At 39.5% G+C, this 22,714-nt stretch overlaps 1 protein-coding gene across 1 annotated transcript in view; it reads left to right on the top strand.

Moving 5' to 3' along the window:
* The window catches only part of PPP1R14C (protein phosphatase 1 regulatory inhibitor subunit 14C), a 91,601-nt gene extending 83,519 nt beyond the window's left edge, over positions 1-8,082 (top strand). Inside the window, exon 4 of the mRNA XM_089694259.1 lies at positions 6,079-8,082. Coding sequence (XP_089550385.1) covers positions 6,079-6,153 — 75 coding nt within the window. The 3' untranslated portion in view covers positions 6,154-8,082. The remainder of the gene's footprint in view (positions 1-6,078) is intronic.
* The last annotated feature ends 14,632 nt before the right edge of the window (positions 8,083-22,714 follow it).

The raw sequence follows: 22,714 nt of genomic DNA, 5'->3' as shown, positions 1-22,714 counted from the left end.
AACTGATGACCTTTAGGTGCTTTGAAAGAGTTGTCTATGGAAAATGTAGGGTACCAAAGTTTGTCGTCATTTCATGGCTGCACGCAATTTTAAAGCTTGACATGTTTTGTATCCATTTACTCAGCAAAACCTCATCATTTATATTTTACCAAAAAATATATTATTTTGGTTTTGTGTGCCTTAAAAATGCCATTAGAGTATTCGTTACTGAAATGTAGTGCTTACTAAAGTAATGTGATAAGATCGTGTGGATAAAGAGACAGCAGTGGGAGCCATTGGCTCCTACTGTGGTCAATCACAGCCAGTGAGGAGGAGGCGGGGCTGCTCTGTGCAAAACCATTGCACAGAGCTGGTAAGTATAACATGTTTATTATCTTAAAAAAAATGCAAAGCTTTCCAAAACTTTAACAGTGAATTATGGCCATAGTATTATTGATCTCACTCCAATGTTTGAAAGGATACCTAAGATGTGTTGGGTAATCATTTACATACTCAGGGTAACAGGGTTGCTTTTAAATGTTCTTTTTACGTTGTTTACAATTTTGATCACCCTTTTTTCCTTTAACTTTAGTGCTATCATACAAGGGCAAACAAGCCCCCTTTGTGATGGCATTGGCAGATGAAAGGTCTCTCTTCATGGAGACCTCAAGGGTCTATTAGATGCCAATGTCTCCTATGCCTTCTGCTGCAGCAGGACTGTGCTTGATCGGCTGCATTTCAGATGGGGTTCTTAGAGCCGTGAACCCAGAAATGTTCAGAGCTGAGCTCTTCCAGGCTCATTAATTGCAGAGAAGATCCGGGCATGTGTTTCGTTAATCTACACCCCCCCCCCCCCCCCCCCCCCATCCTGACAGAATTTATTCTGTAGTCCTAGGCCACCCAGAGGAAGTAGAAGTTGGAAATTCCAAGAATCATGACTGGGAGCTCTGATAGACCAGTGCCTACTAAACAAAACAGTTTGTTTAGCAGTGGTGAGCTTAAATTAACCTCTTGATTACTAAGACATACTGTACCTTGGTAGACAAGTGGTTAAACACATTATACATAGAACCACTTGTGTTTATCACCTCTGTTCTATTTATGAAGTGGAATGTGAGGGAGCTCACGGAAAAGAACTGGAATAATTCAGTTTACAATGCAACTCTGTTATCAAAAGTGATAAAATACAAACCGTTCTTGCAACACAGGAATCAAAGATAGAAAGAATGCAATCCTAACAGCTTTAGACAGTAACTTCATAAAGCTGGCACACCTAAAACCATAATGCATTTAAAAGCAATATCAAGAGAAAAGCTGTTATTGCTATAGTCCTGAGAATATATTGAGTTAATGAGTCTGAAACTACTGCAAAGAAAACTAGAGCAGCTGCCCAGAGTGACCAGTTTTCTTGCGTCATTTGAAAGATGAACTCTGGTTGGATGCGGTGGGTTATTCACGATTGAAAGAGAAGGGATAGTCAAAAAAAATCTTCAAATTGGTACACCTGTTGCAGTTTTTAGTGCCACCCACCTGCCCCCTTAAGCAGTGTCAGCAAGCAGGGGTATTTACATACTGCAGTCATGATGGTTCGCTTTGCACCCACAGGTAAATCTATCCAACTTATTTAGGTGCATGGGAAAGCGCCGCAAACGTCCAGCAACTGCGTGCAATGCACATGGTTGCAGCCTGTTTGGCAAAAATGGGGTCAATACAAATGTGGAAGAGGCACCGATCACGTGTGTGATCTTGTGCCAACAGGAAAGGAATACATGGAAATCTACAGAGTATTCAGAGTTTTTGTCTTTTGATATACTTTATAGGTTAACTATATAACAAAAATATACTGTAATATATTGCAGCTCACTGTTCCCTAGATGTGGTGCATTTGACTTAGTTTTTTAAAGTGGTTGTAAAAGCACCAGATTTTTTACCTTCATGCATGCTATGCTGTGTGCAGCAGCGTCTCAGCCCCCCTCCCCAATACTTACCTGAGCTGGGGACTCACCCTCCTCATTGGCTAAGGCGGCAGCAGGAGCCGCTGCTGTCAATCACAGTCAGTAAGCCAGTGAGGAGAGAGGGGTGGGGCCAATCTATGGCTCTGTGTGTGAGTGGACACGCAGAGCAGCAGCTCGGGGGCAAGCCTACTTGAATGACCCCATAGCAAGCTGCTTGCTCTGGGGGCACTCGGCAGCATGGAGGGGCCAGGAGCGCCAGAAGGGGGCCAGAGAAGAGGAGGCTTAGGGCTGCTCTGTGTAAAACCATCACACAGAGCAGGTAAGTATTAATGTTTTTGTTTTTTTTAAAGCCTGTCTTTAACTGCTTTACCACCGCCCTATAGCAGAAATACTGCTACAGGGTAGCAGGGGTGCGCAAAATCATGTATATATACAGTACATGATTTTGCATTTTCAGGTAGGGGGCGCATGCGAGCCATTCGCGGCCTCGGCTGTCAATCAACGCATCCCAGTTGGTGATTACTCGCCGACACCCAGTGATCACCGAGTAATACCGATGGGGGGAGAGAACTGTATGTAAACAATACAGTTCTCTCCCATCAGCTCCAGCACACTGCTTTGTATGGCTCTGCATAACAGAGCCATACATAGCAGTGTGCTTACAGTGGAAAGCACAGACACAGCCCCATAGTAAAACACACACAGCACACAGTTAACCCCTTCCTGCCCAGTGCCATTAGTACACTGTTAGTAATTTGTATTAGCACTGATCAATGTATTGGTGTCACTGGGGATGTCAGTGACACCAAGTCAGTTCCCCCAAGTGTCAGAATGCCTGCTGCAGTCCCGCTATAAGTCACTGATCGCCACCATTACTAGTAAAAACACAAAAAATCCATTATATATACCGCCATTTGTAAATGCTCTAACTTTCACGTAAACCAATTAATTTACAGTTATTGGGATTTTTTTTTAGCAAAGACATTTGAACAGAATACATTTCGCCCTAAATTTATGACAAAATTTGATTTTTAAAATTTTTTTATTGGACATGTTTAACACCTCTTGGCCTATAGCAGATTGACACTCCTTGTTATGACTGGGCATCATATGATGTCCTTTCAAAACGAGACTTTCACACGGCCACGGAACCATACAGCAATGCGATCTGTCACCGGCTGTGTCCACAGGACACAGCTGATGGCATATACACCATTGCCAGTGTCATGTGACCGCTGTGACCAATCACAGCAGATCACATGTCAATTGTATACAACGGATGGCTTCCTGTCATGCCATCCATTGTATACAATTATGTTGTTAGCTGTGACTGGTCAAAGCAGTGACATGATACAGACAGGGCCAATCACAGCCCATCTGTATCATATGATCAGCTTTGCCCAATCACAGCTAATAACAACAAATGACTGAATTAATCAGTTTCATTCAGTAACAATGATTGCAAATATCAATGAAATACATTGGTATTAGCAATTATAATGTGGTAAAAAAAAAATTCCTGATCACTTGCTCAGAGTAGTTCAATGTTACTATGGTAACATTGTATTGCTTTGGTCACAGTGTGTTAAAAAAAAAAAAAAAAAGTAATGTAATAAAAAATAAAAAAAATACTTGAAAAATTTGAAAAAAAAATACAAATTAAATTATTATTTATTTATTTTTTTTTACATACTGTCACCAGTCAGTGTCTCTGATCACCGCCACACCAGTTATATAATAACGCTGTACTGGACTGGTGATAATATATTAAAAAAAAAAAAAATTACAACCTCCAAAAAACTCACCATGCCCTTTACTGAATACCTTGAACTGTGTATTTTCCAAAAATGGGTGATTTGGGGGATATTTGTACTATCCTGGCATTTTCAGCCTCAAGAAATGAGATGGGCTGTCGGTACATCAGGATTGATCAATTGTCAGATATACATAGATATATATATATAGATATATATAGATATATATATATATACCTTGGTTTGTGGACTTTATAACTTTCCTACAGACTAAATAATATACACTAATTTGGGGTATTTTCATCAAAGAATTATAGCAGAATACATTTTGACCTAAATTTATGAATAAATATTATTTATTGGAAACATTTTAAAACAGAAACGAGGAAAAATGTGTTTTTTTTTATTTAGCAAAAAATAAAAAAATCAGTGGTGATTAAATACCACCAAAAGAAAGCTCTATTTGTATGAAAAATATGCTAAAAATGTCATATGGGTACAGTGTTACATGACCACGCAATTGTCATTCAAAGTGCTTCAGCGCTGAAAGCTGAAAATTGGCTTGGGCAGGAAGGGGGTAAAAGTGCCCGGTATTGAAGTGGTTAATAGCAAAAAGTAAAAAAACAGTTTTCTCAAAATTGTCGGTCTTTTTTTATTTATATTGCAAAAAATAAACGCACAGGCGATCAAATACCACAAAAATAAAGCTCTAATTGTGGAAAAAAGGACACAAATTACATTTGGGTGCAGCGTTGCATGACTGCGCAATTGTCAAAGTAACGCAGCGCCGTAACACAAAAAATGGCCTGGTCAGGAAGGGGGATGAATCCTCTGGAGGGCAAGTGGTTAATATCATAAACATTTTCATCAAGTACAGAAAATACCTGTAGATCTGGCAAACAATGCAGTGCCTTGTAACACCTTGTTAGCTGAACTGAAAACAAACCAAAAATTTTATCTTTTTTCTGTAAACTACTAATCTCCCCATACCTCATGTAAGGGAGAGGAACACAGGCAGATATATTTGTAGTGCAGACTGGGTGGCAACCATAGATTTCTCCAGAGATACAGTGGAGGAGTGAGCTTAGTCACACCAAGACAGGAAGTGTGTTATTCACAGGATTACCAGGTAAAAATAAAGAGGGAGAAAAAGAAAAATAATGTCATCACAAGGAATGGCAAGCAGCAATATAAAATATTTCTTTGTTTTTGTTTTACATACATTTTAACTTTCTCTGAAGCTGCTTTCACACTGTTATGCCGCAAAAACATGGCAAAAATGCATATGCATTTTTACTGCACTTGTGTTGCGCTTTCTGAGTGGTTTTTAAAGGACACGACTTAAAAACTGCACCACAAACGCTGTCAGAGGCTTTATTTAGGTGTTTTTCAGACGCTTTTCAGGCACTTTCCATTTATTTCAATTGGAAGAGGCGTGTTTGGGGAGTTTTTTTTTTAACTGAACAAACATGCTCCAAAGATGCTGCAAGCAGGAGTTTTTACACCGCAACGGAACACCTCAGTGTGAAAACATGCATAGCCAAACATAGGGAAGCGTTTTTCTTGAGCTTGTCAGGTGCTTTTTTTAATGCAAAAACATTTCAAAAACTCCTCAGTGTGAAAGTAGCCTTAGTGAAAACCACTCACATGGCAATTGCTCAGTGTTAGTATGCAGTGGCGTTGCTAGGCAGGTGACACCTATCGCACGGGGTGACAATGGACCCGCTCCACGAAAAGGTACGTTTTAAAGCAAGCCAACGATCCCCCGCAGGATGGATCGGATCTGCGTATTGAGCATAATAGATCGGAGTCCAATCCATTATGCTCCCCAATCCGCAGATCCGATCCATCTTGCGGGGATCATCGGCTTGCCTTAAAGCTTACCTTTTTGTGGAGAGATCAGTTAACCCCATACAGGTTGCAAGCCGATGATCCCTGCAGGATGGATCTGATCTGCAGATTGGGGAGTATAATGGATCGGACTCCGATCCATTATGCTCAATCCGCAGATCCAATGCATCCTGCAGAGTTCGTCGGAGAGGTGACACCAAGTGTTATCGCATTGGGTGACACCAACCCTAGGGACGCCCCTGTTAGTATGGGATTTCAGCTGGAAGAAAAACATTTTGGCTGGACCTACATTTTAACATGCCCTGAAATCCCTTCATAAAGCAAAAACATATTAGAGTTCCACTCCCAAGCCCTGTATTAGATCTTAACATATTTGCTATAAAATCTCATCTTTCTCACCCCTTTCAGACACTCTAATTTTGACTTCTTTTGATGGTATCTGAAATATTTCTAGCTTTGTATTGCCACAAGTAGGATAAAATGAAATGCATGGTATTGGTTTATTATAAAATAACTAAATACTTTTTTTTGCTTGTCAGGAATTTATTACTCAGCTTTTGTCTCGAATACAAGGCATGAGGAAGCTGAATCCGCCTCAGAAGAAGGATATATAAACCCACCATGATCTTCCCAGCTTGAAGTGATTCAGCAGCAGCACCTGACTACAGGACTAAAAAAAAAAATCTAACAAAAATCTACATATTGCTGTTTCATGGAGGGTGGGGTGGTGTACGGCTGTAGCTCTAAACATAATACTCAATTTGTTATTGTGGTAGTTAAATAAAGGTTTTTTAATTATTTTTTAAGTTATTTGGGGCTAAGCTTTAGGTAATAGAGGTAAATAAATGCCATAAAATGTAAGCACTAAGAAAGGCGTGTCATTCATAAGTTGTTAGCCCAGTAGGCACATCCAATGTGCTGTTAAATAAACAGGAATATATTCAGAACCTCAATTTGAATCAATGGGTTACGATAATACCCAAGGTTGCTCCATTTTAATAGATACATTTTTGCACATAGTTTGGAACTTGAACAAGACTTTCTGTATATAATGCCTTTGTTTTACCAATGGCCATCTCTGGAATGATTGCACAATGAAAAAATTCTTATGCACTATTGCAGAAGTCAATCAAATACACTTTGGACACTATAATATTATACCTTAATTGACCTTTGAAGTTATTATTTTAATTCTATGCAGGCATGTCTCACCAAGGTAAACTAATAAGGAAAAATATGAACAATCCTTTTAAACATTATGTTTGTAATAATGCTACATAGGGGCTCAGTGTGATTATCATTTTTTCATCTGGCCATTTGGATGCACTGGCAATGTGTTTTCTAAAGACTATTTTCCCATATATTCTAATGTTAATTAGAAATATTTAGAAAGTACCCCATTCATTATTTTACCTGCGTGCCTAAGAAGAAAATACAACAGGTACACATTCAGTGTGACTGAATAAAGACTGGCTTGGGAATTACTGATCTAATATTTTATAAGCTTCCCTGGAGCAGGTGGAAAAAAAAAGATTATACACTCTACTGGGTATACTACCACTCGGTACCTCCTACTGATTTTTATTCTTGTAGTTTAAAGAGCTAGTTCAACCAAAACCAGTGTTTTAGGTTTTGAAAGGTACTGTAGAGACACACTGTCCAACATCCACATATATCTCTTTGGGACTTCATTGGTGAGATCTGTGTGCTTTATTTATAATCACACCTGCCACAGTCTTCATAAAGTTGTCCCACTCTCCTGGTACTCTTAGATTACCTAATATATTTTTATTATGGTGAATGTAATTAATGAGACTCCCCATTAGGGAAGATAGGAATTGCAAAGTTCAAAGGTGGAGGAACTAGGACATAAAGATGTCTCTACTGGAAGTGAAAAAACATATAAAAATCCAACAATTGACTTTTGAAAAAATAAAACATTACTTGTGGGTGGTCTGACCATTTAATATTTAAATTGCATTGTTTGTCACATTTTTATTTTTCTGTGGTTAAAAATATTTTTGTGTGCCAAAGGGATGCTTTTTATTTTCAATCTTTGCAGTGACGAAAAATTACCAGCACTTTAGCGACCTTCTCTAAAATGATGATGTAGAAGGTATATTAAAAATTGAAGTATTTGTTTAACGCCATCAGTCCCAATATAGTCTTTGAGTTGGTGATGATTCATATAAATGTAAAAACACTGCAAATAAAATTAGCTTGTCAAGTTAAAATAATGCTTTTATGGTTCTGCCAAAGTAAGAATGAAATGATTTTTATAGCAATATTTGCAAGGTTTACCCATAGTGAAACTTTTTCCTTTGTGTGAGTGTGTGAATTGGTAGTAGTTCAATTTTTTTCATATAGGAATTTCGCACAGCAGCCAATGGCTATTAAGAATTCTGTGTAAATGGTGCTCTTCTTTTCAACAGAATACATTAGAATTTTCATTTTCACTGGCAAGCTCTTTTTTTGTTTTTATTTTATATTGTTAACTGATTTTATTTACAAGATATTTGCTGAAATAAAAACTTGAGAAGGTGGTTTTGATTGCAGTTTCATTTTTTTCATTAGAAAATAAAATGTTTAAAAATAAAATGCTCTGTGGTAATTCATCATGAAACTTCACATCTTTCTTGGGCATACCAATGTGTATGGAACATTTAGGAAATAAAATTTAGTCTGCCTTGGAGCTTGTTCGATTTAGGCATGCATGGATGCCCTACATCATTAGATCTATACAGTAAAATATGTGTAAACCATTTGTCAAGGGTTGCTTGCTCACTGTCAGTGGTGAGAACTAACTAAGGTATACCACTTCAAAACTTTTATTCACTCTCCATAGCCTAGCATGGCCCAGTATAAAGTATGACTAAGCTTTATGCAAGTAAAACATTTTAGAGCAGTGGGCTCCAAACTATGACCCTCCAGGTGTTGAAGAACTGCAAGTCCCATGGGGCCTTGCAAGACTGACAGCCAGAGGCAAGACTCCCAAAGGTAGAGGCATGATGGGACGTGTAGTACTTCAACAGCTGGAGGGCCATAGTTTGGAGACCCCTGTTTTAGAGGAAAGAACGCTTGTATGCCATGCTAGGCTGCTGAGCATAACATTTTTGAATTGATCATGTGCTTTCACAGTTGTCTTTGGTAAATACAATACAAACTAGTAGGAAGGAGGATCTTATCATTGACAACAGCAGTCTGTAGGCCATTTTCAGTCAACCAGCTTGCATGGCCAAAAGACACTAAAATGAAATTTTTTAAAATTATTCAGGTGGGTTGTATGTGAGCACCGAAACACAACACCAGCAGATCATATACAGCCTTTAATACTAAATCCTTTAGTACTTATACCATTCTTAACATTGTGCTAGTTTTACATAAATGAAACTAATCGTACAACCATTTAGAACCTACCAAAAGGTGTTTCTCTTTGCTTTCATGCCTTTGTGCTTTATAAGATGCCATGAAAATTTAATATAACATTTGACTATGGGCAAGGACATTTTTCGTTCTTGTGTGGCATTGCATTTATGGACAGGTGTGTGATACCAATTTAGGTATGGAGGGTAATACTATCCATTAGTGCCTTAGAGCGTTACTTTACCCCATGGTGGGGTTTTCTCCATCTGTTACCTGTTTTGCTGCATTCTCCTCAAGACACATACTGTTGTGTTGTCTTGCTGCAATCCGCTGTTCAGGAGACAGAGCAAGGAACCCATGCTGTCATCCTGTCTTCCAGCTGGCTGCCTCTTCTAGGTTGAAAGCAGCCAGCTACCAATGACACGCCAGGCCCAGCCTCTGGCTGTTCCATGTTCCTAATTCTGCAGCCTCCTGGGAGATTTAGTGTAAGTATCCCAGGAGGCTGCAGGACCAATGATTCTGACCTTGGCTGGAATAGCGGTGGTGAATGGGCCAAGATGGAAAAGAAGAGGTTACTCCCAAGCTTCCACCTCCAAGCCTACACCAAGAGCCCAGTTTACCCAGAAACCCTGAGACTCTAAATCTGCCAAACCTACAGACAAGTCTTTTTCAGTATGAAGGGATTCCCCCCAAAGTGAGAAGCATCTGTTGACCTTTTTGGAAGCATGGTTAGCAAGAATCTCAGATGCCTGGGAGAGAGATGTGTTTTCTAGAGGATACAAGCTAGAGTTCTGCTCTCCACCCCCTCTCAACTGCATATTATACAACCTACCAGTGTCCTTGCACAGACTAGGAGACCTCCATGCTGCTCTGGCAGTTTGTTTGACCTGAGAAGTTGTCACCATTGCTCCAAATGCCAAAAGGTTTTATGATTTTTACTCCAACCTTTTGAACTTTCCAAAACTAAATCCACCCTTTCTTGGAGCCATCCAACTCTGCGATTCTGCAATCTGCACTAGAGTAGATCAGTCAGACCTGCACAAATGTATGGATGTGCTAGAGATCCTTGCAACCATCGGCCTCTCATTTATTTCAATAGGCTGCCTACATGGGTCTGCAAGGAACACCTGTGCATTCCGTGCAGATAAAGGATTAATACACCTATGTGAATGAGCCCTTAACGTGCCATTTCTGTGTTTGCAGATAACATGCTATATTATGTAGTTAAGCTATTACAGGATGTCTCCAACTTCCAGGCCAACTTGAATGCATTATTTAGTTGGGCAACTATTTAATAAATGATGTTGATAAATGTAAAGTTACACACTTGAGGGTTAAAACATCTCATCTTTATGTCTGGAGGAAAAGAAATTTAATCTCCAAACACGGAAAGGTTTCTTCACAGTGAGAGCTGTGAAAATATGGAGTAGACTCACTCAAGAGTTGGTTCTGGCCAGCTCAGTGGATTGCTTTAAAAAAGGCCTGGATTCTTTCTTAGATACAATGAATATAATTGGTTACTAACATGTATAGGTAAAGTTGGTCCAGGGAATATCCGATTGCCTCTGGGGGGATCAGAAAGGAATTTTTTTCCCTGCAGGAGCAAATTGGATAATGCTTTGCTGGGTTTTTTGCCTTCCTCTGGATCATCTGTGGGTATAGGTTTATAACTTTTTTTTCTTCTAATGGTTGAACTGGATGGACTTTTGTATTTTTTCAGCCAGACTAACTATGTAACTATGTAAAACATGCATGCATCATACACTCGAGGGGGAGAACAACTTGAGGATTCAATAAATGAGAAGGACCTGGATGCTCTGGCAGCTTATAAACTTAATAATAGCATGCGATGCCAAGCTGCAGTATCTGAAAAAGTGCAGAGAAGGGCAACCAAACTGACTAAGAGATGAGGAAACTAAGGAAAGATTAGCTGAACTAAATTTATTCTCCCTTGAGAAGAGGTAATTAAGGAAATATAATCACCATCTATAAATTCATTACGGGTCCATTTAGTCATTTTGTTGTAAAGTTATTGACTCAAAGGCCTACAGGCACTCCCTGTGCTCCTTGAGAAAAAGATTTAATCTCTGTGTATGGAAAGGCTTCTTCACAGTAAGATCTTTGAAAATGTGGAATAGGCTACTTCAAGAATTAGTGCTAGCCAGCTCACTTGATGATTTATAAAAAAAGTTGGATACATTCAAAATGTACAGAATATAATAGAGATATTAACATCTATATACTCAGCTGTGCTGCAGGTGTCTCACCTTCTTTTTTGTGTATTTTGCAAGTGTTTTTACAATGTACATTACTAGAGTGGTCCATTGAGTCATTTCCCCATGTGAAACTCTTTATTCAGCAATGTCTTCTTTAGACTACAATCACACATTTGTTTTTCCTAGAAGGTGTAATGAAAGGTGGCATATCTGAGATGACAGCTGTAGGTTAACTGGATAGTTTGACACAAAAGAAAACATTATTAGCATTCTTTCAGGGGGAAAAACTATTTTTGTAGCACCTACAGTTAGGTCCATATATATTTGCACACAGGCATACATTTCATACTTTTGGTTCTGTATGCCACCAGAATAAATTAAAACGAAACAATCCAAATGAATTTGAAGTGCAGACTTTAAGCTTTAATTCAGGGGATTGAACATAAATATCAAGTACGAATTTTAGGAACTGCAACCATTTTTATACACAGTCCCTCCATTTTCAGTGGCTCAAATGTAATTGGACAAATGAATATAATCATAAATAAAATGTTCATTTTTAATATTTTGTTGAGAATTCTTTACTGGCAATGACTGCCTGAAGTCTGAAACCCATGGACATTACCAAAGACTGGGTTTCCTCCTTTCTGATGCTTTGCCAGGCTCTAACTGCAGCTGTCTTCAGTTGTTCTTTGTTTGTGGGTCTGTCTACCTTTAGTTTTGCCATCAGCAAGTGAAATGCATGCTCAGTTGGGTTGAGATTAGGTGATTGAATCAGCCATTGCAGAATATTCCACTTCTTTTCCTTCAAAAGCTCCTGGGTTGCTTTTGCAGTGTGTTTTGGATCATTGTCCATCTGTACTGTGAAGCACCATCCACTCAACTTTGCTGCATTTGGCTGAATCTGGGCTGACAGTATCTGTAAACACTGCAGAATTCATCTGGCTGCTTCTGTCTTCTATCACATCATCAATAAACACCAATGACCCAGTGCCACTGGAAGCCATGCATGCCCATGCCATCACACTGCCTCCACCATGTTTTACAGATGACGTTGTGTGCTTTGGATCATGAGCTGTTCCAAGCCTTCTCCACACTTTTTTATTCCCATCATTCTGGTACAGATTACTCTTAGTTTCATCCGTCCAAAGAATGCTTTTCCAGAACTGGTCTGGCTTTTTTAGATATTTTTTGCAAAGTCTAATGTGGGTTTTCTATTCTTCAGGCTTATAAATGGTTTGCACCTTGTGGTGAACCTTCTCTATTTGCTCTCGTGAAGTCCTCTCTTGATTGTAGACTTTGAGAATGAAACACCCACCTCCTGGAGAGTGTCCTTCACTTATCTGGATGTTGTGAATGGGTTTTTCTTTACCTTAGAGAGGATCCTGCGATCATCCACCACTGTTGTCTTCCATGGACGTCCATGCCTTTTTATGTTGCTGAGCTCACCCGCGCGTTCTTCATTTCTCAGAATGTACCAAACTGTTGATTTGGCCACTCCTAATGTTGCTGCTATCTCTCTGATGATGAATTTGTTTCATTTTGAAGCCTTACAATGGTCTGTTTCACTTGCATGGACAGTTCCTTTGAATGCATGATAGATTCCAAATGCAAATACCACACTTAGAATCAACTCCTCAACCTTTTACCTGCTTAATTGATGAATAAATAATGGAGTAGCCCACACCTGGCCATGAAACAGCTTTTAATTCAATTGTCCAATTACTTTTGGTTCTTTGAAAAATGGGGGATGGCTTCTCTTAAGAGCTGTAATTCCTAAACCCTTCCTCCAATTTGGATGTACATACCCTCAAATTAAACCTGAGAGTGTGCACTTTCAGTCCATATCCATTAGATAACTATAGCTTGAATATGCTTTGGTAAATACCTGAAAAAACTAAAATTGTTCCTGTGTCCAAATATATATGGACCTAAGTTTTCTTGCGCAAGGCTAGCATTTGGTGTTTTGTTCCTTAAAATACTTAGGACACAATCACACTTAAGATCTGCCTTGTGGAGCATTTTTGAGCGCTGTTAGGCTTGCCATGCATTATACCATTTTCTTGAGAATTTTGCTTTAGATTTACCAAAAACCATATAATATGAGGTCAAACCTAAACAATACTTTCAATTGTATCCAATTAGGCAGGCCCTTGCACTACATAGTTGAAGGTATATCTAAAGGAAATTAGATAGAAAATTGTATAGTGTATGGCCAGCCTTAACCAGCGTTGTATTCAAGCAGCCAATTCATATTGAATGGGCTGCCAACACACTGCAATGCAGCCAAAAACATAAATGCTCCATTTTTCCCAATGCAACACGTGTTACTTGCTGCTGTGTTAGTGCGAGGGGGTGTTACTTAATATGACAACTCCTGGTAAATAGCCAAATTTTCAATTGAAAAACATATGTTTGTAGTTTTACCTGTCAAAAGGTTTGTAATTTCATTAGCCAGTCTTGCAATTTACACACATGTTTTCGCTGCACAGGCAGACAGATGACATATATAAAAACTGGTAATGGTTGATGCATAGTGGTTTTGTAATTACTTTCTTTTTTTAATTGTTATGTTTATTTTTTTTTTTGTGTTTTATTTGTGTATATATGAAAGGGTGAAGTTCAATATGTGTTCTCCCTTTGATACAGCAGGTGGCGCTATAGTATAATTTTCATGTTTTCCAGACTCTCAGTTTGCTTTTTTGATACAAAACCTGAAAGAAGTCCATTGTTTACAGAAATCAGTGAATCATAGTCATCAGAGAAATCCATTTTTTTTTTTATCAGATGACTCAATTGGAAATTTCAGTCAGACAAGGGACCTGCAAGGCAAGCAGCATCTGCTGTGCTGCCCCTCTAGATAACCGACAGTTTTCTGGGAATCCCCTTTTATGTATTAAATGTTTATATACACTAGTATTCAAAAGTTTGGAAACACATGTTTTCATATTTTGTATAGGAATGAATACTTTTAGTTATTTAGGCAGAACCAAATTGATTACACAGTCAATACAGTGAGAATGTCATAACTTTTTATTTTATTTTCATACAGCTGTTCTATTCGTCTAGCATTCATAAAATGTACAGCAATTACAGGTTTGCAGACCTTCCAACGGAAGATTTGCGGTTGACATTTCAACCCACTCCTTCTATAGCTCTTCTGGATGGTCTAAAGACTTTTAGGGCATTTTTCTCTTACCCTAAACTGTTTGTAAATCTATGCTCTTGTGACAAATCTTTGTAGGGAATGACTTCACAAATAAAAGTAGCACACATTGTATGTAAGACAAAATATTCCAAAACACCTTTTTTCTTTTCTTTAGCTCACTTGATGGCCCTGCTCTGTCTGGACTCTGAAAAAAAAGAGGAAAAAACCTGCGCTACACCCCAGACAATACAATATGTGAATAAATGTGTGAAAAAAAAATTCTGAAACAGTAGTGAAAGCATTAGTGAACTGCTGCCACTCTTTCCCTGAACACCAGAAAATACAAAACGTATTAAAAAAATGAGTTCACTGTACACTACAAAATCATAAACAATATTAAATCAAATAAATACTGCTACATAAAAAATGTGCATAAAATGGTATAAGTCCACATTCATATATTAAATAATTAAAAGTCCAAAAATCCAATAAAACAGTGCTGTGTGCTAAAGAAATTCTCCAACGGAAAGTGTATAGGTGTCCACAAATGCTTGACATGAAAGAAAAAATGAGCCTCTTACCAGACACTTTGATCTCCAATCAAGAGATCAAAGGAGCAGATGGTGTTCAGATCCCACACTGACACCCTAGTTAGCCATATCAAGGAGATGAATGGACAACTGCAGGTTCACTTGAACGAATTCATCACATCAGACAGCTCTCCACAACATGCAAGGAAAGGTTTAAAATAGAAGAAAACTTCATAGTGTGACCCGATAAACCACTAAAGAATTTATGAAAGATTGCACTTACATATATAAAGTGCATAAAGGCAGTGTAAACATTTAAAATTCCTGCTGTGTCAGATCACCGGCCAGAACAAGGTGACATCACAGAAAGCTCCGTCCGATGCGCGTTTCTCCAAAAATGGTGTCCTATGGGATTGGAGAACCGTGCCTTCCGTTGGAGGATTTTTTTTAGCACACAGCACTGTGTTATTGGATTTTGGGACTTTTAATTATTTAATATATGAATGTGGACTTCTATCATTTTATGCACATTTTTTATGTAGCAGTATTTATTTGATTTATATCTTTCTGGACTCTGCATGGCCTGGGTAGTGGGCGGGGTCAAGCTATTAAATGACAGTTTATGGCAATGACAGTGAGGCTCCTTGGATCAGCTGCTGTCAGTCAACACTATTAGCTGCACCATCAGGCAATGCTGTATGTGATGAAAGCAGCTGGGAGCCTGATGGGGCAGAGTCAGGACTCACACATATGCGGTGACTGGCATTTTTTGCACACTGGAAGAACACCAGTCACCAATACGGTACATAGAAAACAATTTTAAATAAAGTGTCAGCTAATAAAAAAGAAAAGATAAAGATAAAACACACATCACACCACCTTCTCATTGTGGCTCACTGCAGTCAAAACTGACAGCTGCTTGCAAATTAAACCTTGCCAGCTTAGTGTGCGGGCAGTATGAACGGGCCCTTAGTTGAAGACCTTTTTTTTCTTTTTTACATTAGACTGGGTATGTACAATGCAGTGGCAATGCTGCAGAGGCTACATGCTACTGCAGATTGTCGAGGAAGAGGAAGCCGCTGGCAGGATCCACAAGTAGCTTCATTAAAAGTGAAAGTATTAAAAGAAATAAAATAACAAGCATTTTCAAAGATGTTTTTGTGAAGGATTTAATGTAATTTTTTTTTTCCGGGGGGGGGGGGGGTTACAGTGTGTCGGGAACCTTATGCCAGCCATTAGAAGGCACATGGAAGCCATAAAGCTCATGCACATAAATGCACACACTTGCAGCCATGGAATCCTAACTAAATGAGAAATAATGTGCACACATTTGGTATGCATGTGACTGTATGGACACTTCCACCACAGATATTGGCACCTAGCAGGCTTTTTAAACCTGAGTTCTGCATAGGAGCATTGCTGAACGTTCTTTCACTCTGAGCTTCTTCAATTCTTGATCCTCAATCTTATGCTTGGCCTTGTTATTGACCTGGCTTTCATCTGATCTGCTTTTGGACTATATTCGTTTTCTGTTCATCTTTGTTACTAACCCTAGCCTGGGCTTCTGACCAAGAATCTATCAAACTGCCAACCTCTGCTTGTTCCTGCGAAGTGAAACAAAACAGAAAGCGCACCAACCTTGCGCATTCCCTCAGTAAACCAAATTTTATTGAATACAGAATGATACTTACAAAGAGCAAAGCAAATCAAGCATGTAAGTCCTCAACGGAACTTTAGAATAGTAGAACCTGCACGAGCTCTGATGAAGAAGGGACCCCCTTCGAAACGCGTCAGCTGTATCTTGAGTGTCTACCCCTATGATGGGACTCGCGCAGGCTCTACTATTCTAACGTTCCCTTGAGGACTTACATGCTTGATTTGCTTCGCTGTTTGCGAGTATCATTCTGTATTCAATAAAATTTGGTTTACTGAGGTAATGCACAAGGTTGGTGCACTTTCTGTTTTGTTTAGCTTCGCAGTACTGGTTGGGCTTCCCCAGCCTTGTTTGGAACTGCAAAACCCCATATGCACTGGTGGTCGAATTTTCAGTTCTGGTTCCATCTACCCACCCCTTCTTGGGTCTAAGAGCGCAGGAGAGTTCGGTTCTGCTTGTTCCTGACCTTGATTCTGCCTATGAGTTGGTTCCTTCTTGCTCGGCATTTACCAAACCCAGCTTGTGATCCGACCTCACTCATAACTGAGCTTGGTATCTTCTCAATGCTCTACCCACTGTGCTTCTGCTTGTCTGATATCAGAATTCCAAAGTTCCATCTCTCTGACACTTGTGCCCTTCCACCACCCTTGCAGACACCTGTCTTAACTTCCAAGGGAGCTCAGATAGGAGGCCATCCTCGTCATCTCGGGTTTCTCATAAATGACAACCACTGTGAAATGATGCTTTTCCCACAAGAGCTTGATAGGGTTGGCGACTGTGCCTTCCAGTCCATCAAATCCAGTACTTAGGCTTTCTGTTTCTTCACCAAATAGGTTTGCCATTCCTGAAAAGTACACTTAGATAGTTGTCTTACTGCATTATGAAATTTACAATAATCTAGCAATAACAACATAGGTTGCTGTGACATTGGGAAAAAAAAGGTGTTAACCTTCGCAATATTATTCTTTGTATCTACCACCTCCCACAACCTGGTTGTGCTAGTACTTTCATTGTAGTAGTTTATTTTTCATTACTTTTTATCTTCTTTATTCCATTCCAGATACCCCATCTTCCATGAAAGACAATAATACAGCATGGAAAACCAAGTACATAACCTCGTGTGAGCTAGACCACGTCCATCTGAATGACAGGAACGGAGAATGTCACCAGTACACCGAGGATCACCAAAATGGGTCCAAAAGTTTTCATGAATGATCACATAGTTACAGCAAGACAATGTTTTGGAAAAAGTGCGTTTGGATTGTACACTTGCATCTGAATGACAGATCGCATTATTATTATTATACAGGATTTATATAGTGCCAACAGTTTGCGCAGCGCTTTACAAAATGAAGGTAGACATTACAGTTACAATACAATTTGGTAGAAGAGGAAACAGAGAGCCCTGCTCGTTGGAGCCTACAATCTAGCATTATCAGTAACTACACACGTGCATTTTTATGTTTTGTAGCTCTAAGGCTCCATGTACACTGCAGCAGATAAACTCATGTTTAGGAGCATTTGTGTGTTTTTTTCAGCAGCCCCTGAACTCTCCCTAATGTTTTCCTATGTGTCCATGTACACTATGTCGTTCAGGAGTTTCAGGAGGAGATTTTATCAGCGTTTCAAACACCAAATGCTTGTAAACATGGCTAACCGCGTTTATAAGCGTTTGCAATTTTTTTTTAACTCATCCATTTCCAGATGCTGTCCAGAGCCTTTTTTCATCATGAAAAATGTATGCAAAGCGTTTTCCCGGTACTCAAATGGACCTGGTACACCATACTTTGAGGTTTCAGATAAAAGAAAATATGTTAGACACTGCTGCAATAATTTCTGCACAGAAATGAGCTGGAACACATCCAAACACTACAAAAAAAAGACGCAATCTCAACACATACTGCTCTCTCTGCTTCTGCTCTATTAATCTCAAAATGTCTGAAATAGTTAATTTTTTGGAAGGTCTCCTGAGGTTATCTTAAAAAAAACGCTTCTAAACGCAAACGCGCATAAACGCAGTATGCAAATGCTGCTAAACAGACGTTTTATAACCCCTTGACATCGACGTAACACAAATATCCGGCCTCACAGAACTTTGCTTTTTTCCATGGCGCCGCATATTTGCGTACCTGTCTTTGTGCTGGGAGCACACTGCACTGTGCACTCCCAGCACAAAGACTGCGGTGTCACTGAGAGCACCGGTTGCCGTTCTAATGATCGGGGCCAGGGACTCCTGATTCCGAGTCACATGATCGCTGTGATAGCCTCTGATTGGCTATCACATGGATCAGTCACAGTACAGCCTGGCCCCCTTGTTTTTTTCTCTCTCCATGAATGGAGGAGAGAGATACATTGTATCTCTCTAACTCCTGGCATAGAGGGGAAAAAAATGTTTGTGGCTTAGTGGTTAGCACTTCCGCCTGGCAGTACTAGGATCGTTGGTTCGAATCCCAGCCACGGTACCACCTGCCTGGAGTTTACATGTTCTCCCTGTGCCTGCGTGGGTTTCCTCTGGGTACTCAAGTTTCCTCCCACACTCCAAAGACATGCAGGTAGGTTAATTGGATCCTGTCTAAATTGTCCTAGTATGTGTATGTATGAATGTGAGTTAGGGACCTTAGATTGTACACCCCTTGTGGGTTAGGGACTGATATGAATGTACAATATATATATATGTAAAAGCGCTGTGTAAATTGACAGTGCTATATAAGTACCTGAAATAAATAAATACTAAAAAATACAAAATAAAGAAAAAATACCTAGATCAAGGTTTGATCTAGTTCAGTGCCAGGGTTAGTGTTTGGGTCAAGGTCAGGGTCAAAGGTCAGGATTTAAAAAAAAAAAATAGGTGTCAGTATGTTTTAGGTAAAAAAAAGGTTAAAAACAAAATGCGCACTATTGTTTCTGGGCTGTACTACGAGTACAAACAACAAATAACACACACATATATGGTATTACTGCGATCGTCAAGAGTGGGAGAATTTATTTTGGGTTGTTCTTTGGTGGTAGGTTATGGTCGTAACAAGAAACACACAGCTAAATAAAAAATATTTTTTTTTACTATTTTGGGCCAGTTTTCCTTTGATAATTAAAACAAAATCAGGAGATATCCATTACCATTTACCACCAAATGAAAGCCCAATTTGTCCTGAAAAAAACGCGGTATAATTCACCTGGATGTACAAAGTAGTTGTGATGATATGTACAGTTTTACTAACATACTGTATCTCAACTTTGCAAAATTGTGCTTAGGCATTTAGATTTGTTTTACCTTAGGCGCGAAGGGGTTAACCTACGTTTTCCAGCAGTCAGTTTCCATTGTTCAGAAGTGTCCCGAGTACATGGAGCCTAAGGCTAGATTACACATCAGAAATATGAAGCTGCTTATATTTGTCACAAGTCATTTCTCTTTTGCTGGCAAACCATATTTTTCATTAAAAGCTAATTCCTTCCGTCAAAGTGCTTTGCAATATTTTAGCACACAGTAATTATGGCACACAATGTTTCAAATATTGTAATCCTGACTGTTAAATATTGACTCTCCCAGCAAGAGTCACACCTGTAATTTACTTGACAGTTTGCTGTAAAATTTCAGATCCAAGGACTTTATTTGCGGAGAAGAAGTGGAAGCTTTAACTGGTTGCCATGCCAATGGTGTGCTAGAGAAACATTCATTTATGAAATGAAATCCCTGAAGTGGCACTGCAGATTGTCACAAAGAGATTTTCTTTCTTCCACCGTGCCCCTGAAATAAATATACACTTTGCATCTTAGGTCAATTTTGCTTCAGACCCATCTGCTTCCTAACCTAGTAAAATGTCTGCGTCCATCATTAATCCAGCAATGACAGAATGACGAAGGCTACGAGGAATGAGACGCGATCTGCCATTTCTGTTGTGGAGGGCCGTGATTTGGTATTTTTCCTGTTCTCTATTCAGTTTTCATTTGGTGCCAGGGCGGTTATGAAAGCGGGCTTTGTTTGGCTCATAAGATCGAAAGGATATGCTAGTTAATTCAATTTATTAAAAAATGCCACAATTGGAAGAAAGGGGGGTCTGAAAGAGCAAGGAAAGAGCCTGCGGCAGAGTAGGGATCTGTAGGCAACAAGTATTATTGTTTGATTAAAAAGGAGCTTCAGTGCAATGTACAAGTAGGAGGAACAGTGCTCTATGGAAAATATGCTGCAAGGGAAAGTACAGGGAATTGCCTGTGAGCACATATTGTTAGTTATTATTGTACTCATTACTTTAAAGTGATAGCAAATGTGCAGTAATTTAGGAACTTTCAGCAGCGGATTAAATCACTTACTAAGTATGCAATTTGTTTATCTTCAAACTATGCCTATGTTTCAGTTTAAATTGGTGCCGTACACACAGGGTGGCTCCTTTATCTCGCAGTGTCCCATGGAGTCACCTTCACACGCAGGGACTAGAGCTGTTTCTCCCTTCACTGTGTACATTTAGTGCTCATGTACACTGCTGCTCCTAATCTGACGTTCAAGAGCTGTTCCGCATTTTTTTCAGCAGCCCCTGAACTCTCCCTAATGTTTTCCTATGTGTCCATGTACACTATGTCGTTTACAGTAGTTTCAAACGCCAAACGCTTGTAAATGCATGTAAACACTGTTAACTGCATTTATAAGACCCCACGTACACGGGACACTTCTGAACGATGAGAACTGACTGCTGGAAAATGTAGGTTAAACGTCTGTTTAGCCGTGTTTGCGTTTAGAAGCATTTTTTAACCCCTTGGCGTCGGCGCCTCCCTTCCCTTTAAGGGTTTCAGAAGCCGGGAGGCGGGGCAGGGTTTTAAGATCATATGACCGCCATGATTTTTCGTCACGTCAGTCATATGATCGAGAAAGATCCCGATCGAAAGAGGAGATCGAGACCTTTTCGTGAGTACCGGACATGTGTGCTGGGAGTCTACAAGGCCCAGACACCGGGAGGCCGCACATTTGTATGCGGCCGGCGTGAAGACGTTAAAGATAAGCACAGGAGAACTTCCCAAATGCCCAGAATGCACTGAAAAGTGGTCAATTATTAACTATTTCAGACTGTTTCAGAGAAATACAGAGAGCAGAAGCAGAGAGAGCAGTATGTATTGAGATTAGCTTAGGTGTGAGTTGCTCATTAACATTTCTTTTGTTTCCAAGGGTGGGAAAGGTTTCTGCTGGAGGGAGTCACTAAGGCCACCTGGCAGGGGGTCTTCATGAGGAATTTGAGGTGTGAATGGTCATTAACATATCTTTTGTTTCCAAGGGGGGGAGAAGTCTGAGGTGTGAATTGATCATTACAATCCTGTGTTCAGTGTTTTGTCCATTTGAGTACCCTGAAAACGCTTTGCATGCATTTTTCATGATTAAAAAAGGCTCTGGACAACATCAGGAACTGGAACAGTTCAAAAAAATAGGAAAACATTAGGGTGAGTTCAGGGGCCGCTGAAAAAAACACTGAATATCTCCTAAACATGAGTTTATCAGCTGCAGTGTACATGAGCCCTAAGTGTTTGCGTTTAGAAGCGTTTTTTAACTGTTCCATATCCAGATTCTGTCCAGAGCCTTTTTTCATCATCAGAAATGCATGCAAAGCGTTTTCCATGTATTCAAACGGACCTAGTACACCAGTGCAGTCAGTTCAAGGTTTTGCGTGAAGGAAAATATGGTAGAACGTGCCGCATTATACTCATGATGGGATCCATAGTGAATACAACCAGAAAAGACAGGTCTTCTCAACACATACTACTCTCTCTGCTTCTGCTCTATTTCTCTCAAAATGTCTGAAATTGTTAATCTTTTACTATTTTTTTGTGCATTCTGGGCATTTGGGAAAGTCTCCTGAGGTTATCTTTTAAAAATGCTTCTAAACGCAAACGCACATAAACGCAGTATGCAAACTCAGCTAAACTGACTTTTTGTTACCTACGTTTTCCAGAAGTCAATTTTTATAGTTCAGAAGAGTTTTCCAAATGCCCCTTATAGTAACACACAGCCTTATAGCATAGGATGGCAAGGCACTCCACTGCTTTCCCCACACTCCCTTCTCCAAACTAACAGACTGGCTGGAGACTGCACTCTGGATTGCTAACATCTTCCTTTGAAGACCAGAAGTCCAGGGAAGCAGCACCAAGAGAGCAGGAGGCATTGAAAGTTGTAAACTGCAAATGCTGGGGTAAGAATTTTAACAAACAGTTTACTGGGAAATATATATTTTATTGTGCTCAATGTGTGAAACTGAGAAATATGAAACATGTCATACTTAGCTG

This window comes from Staurois parvus, unplaced genomic scaffold (genome assembly GCF_062004578.1).
Source record: "Staurois parvus isolate SC_StPar_1 unplaced genomic scaffold, SC_StPar_1.0 ptg000657l, whole genome shotgun sequence".
NCBI classification, from domain to species: domain Eukaryota; kingdom Metazoa; phylum Chordata; class Amphibia; order Anura; family Ranidae; genus Staurois; species Staurois parvus.
This window is presented reverse-complemented; position numbering and strand designations above follow the sequence as displayed.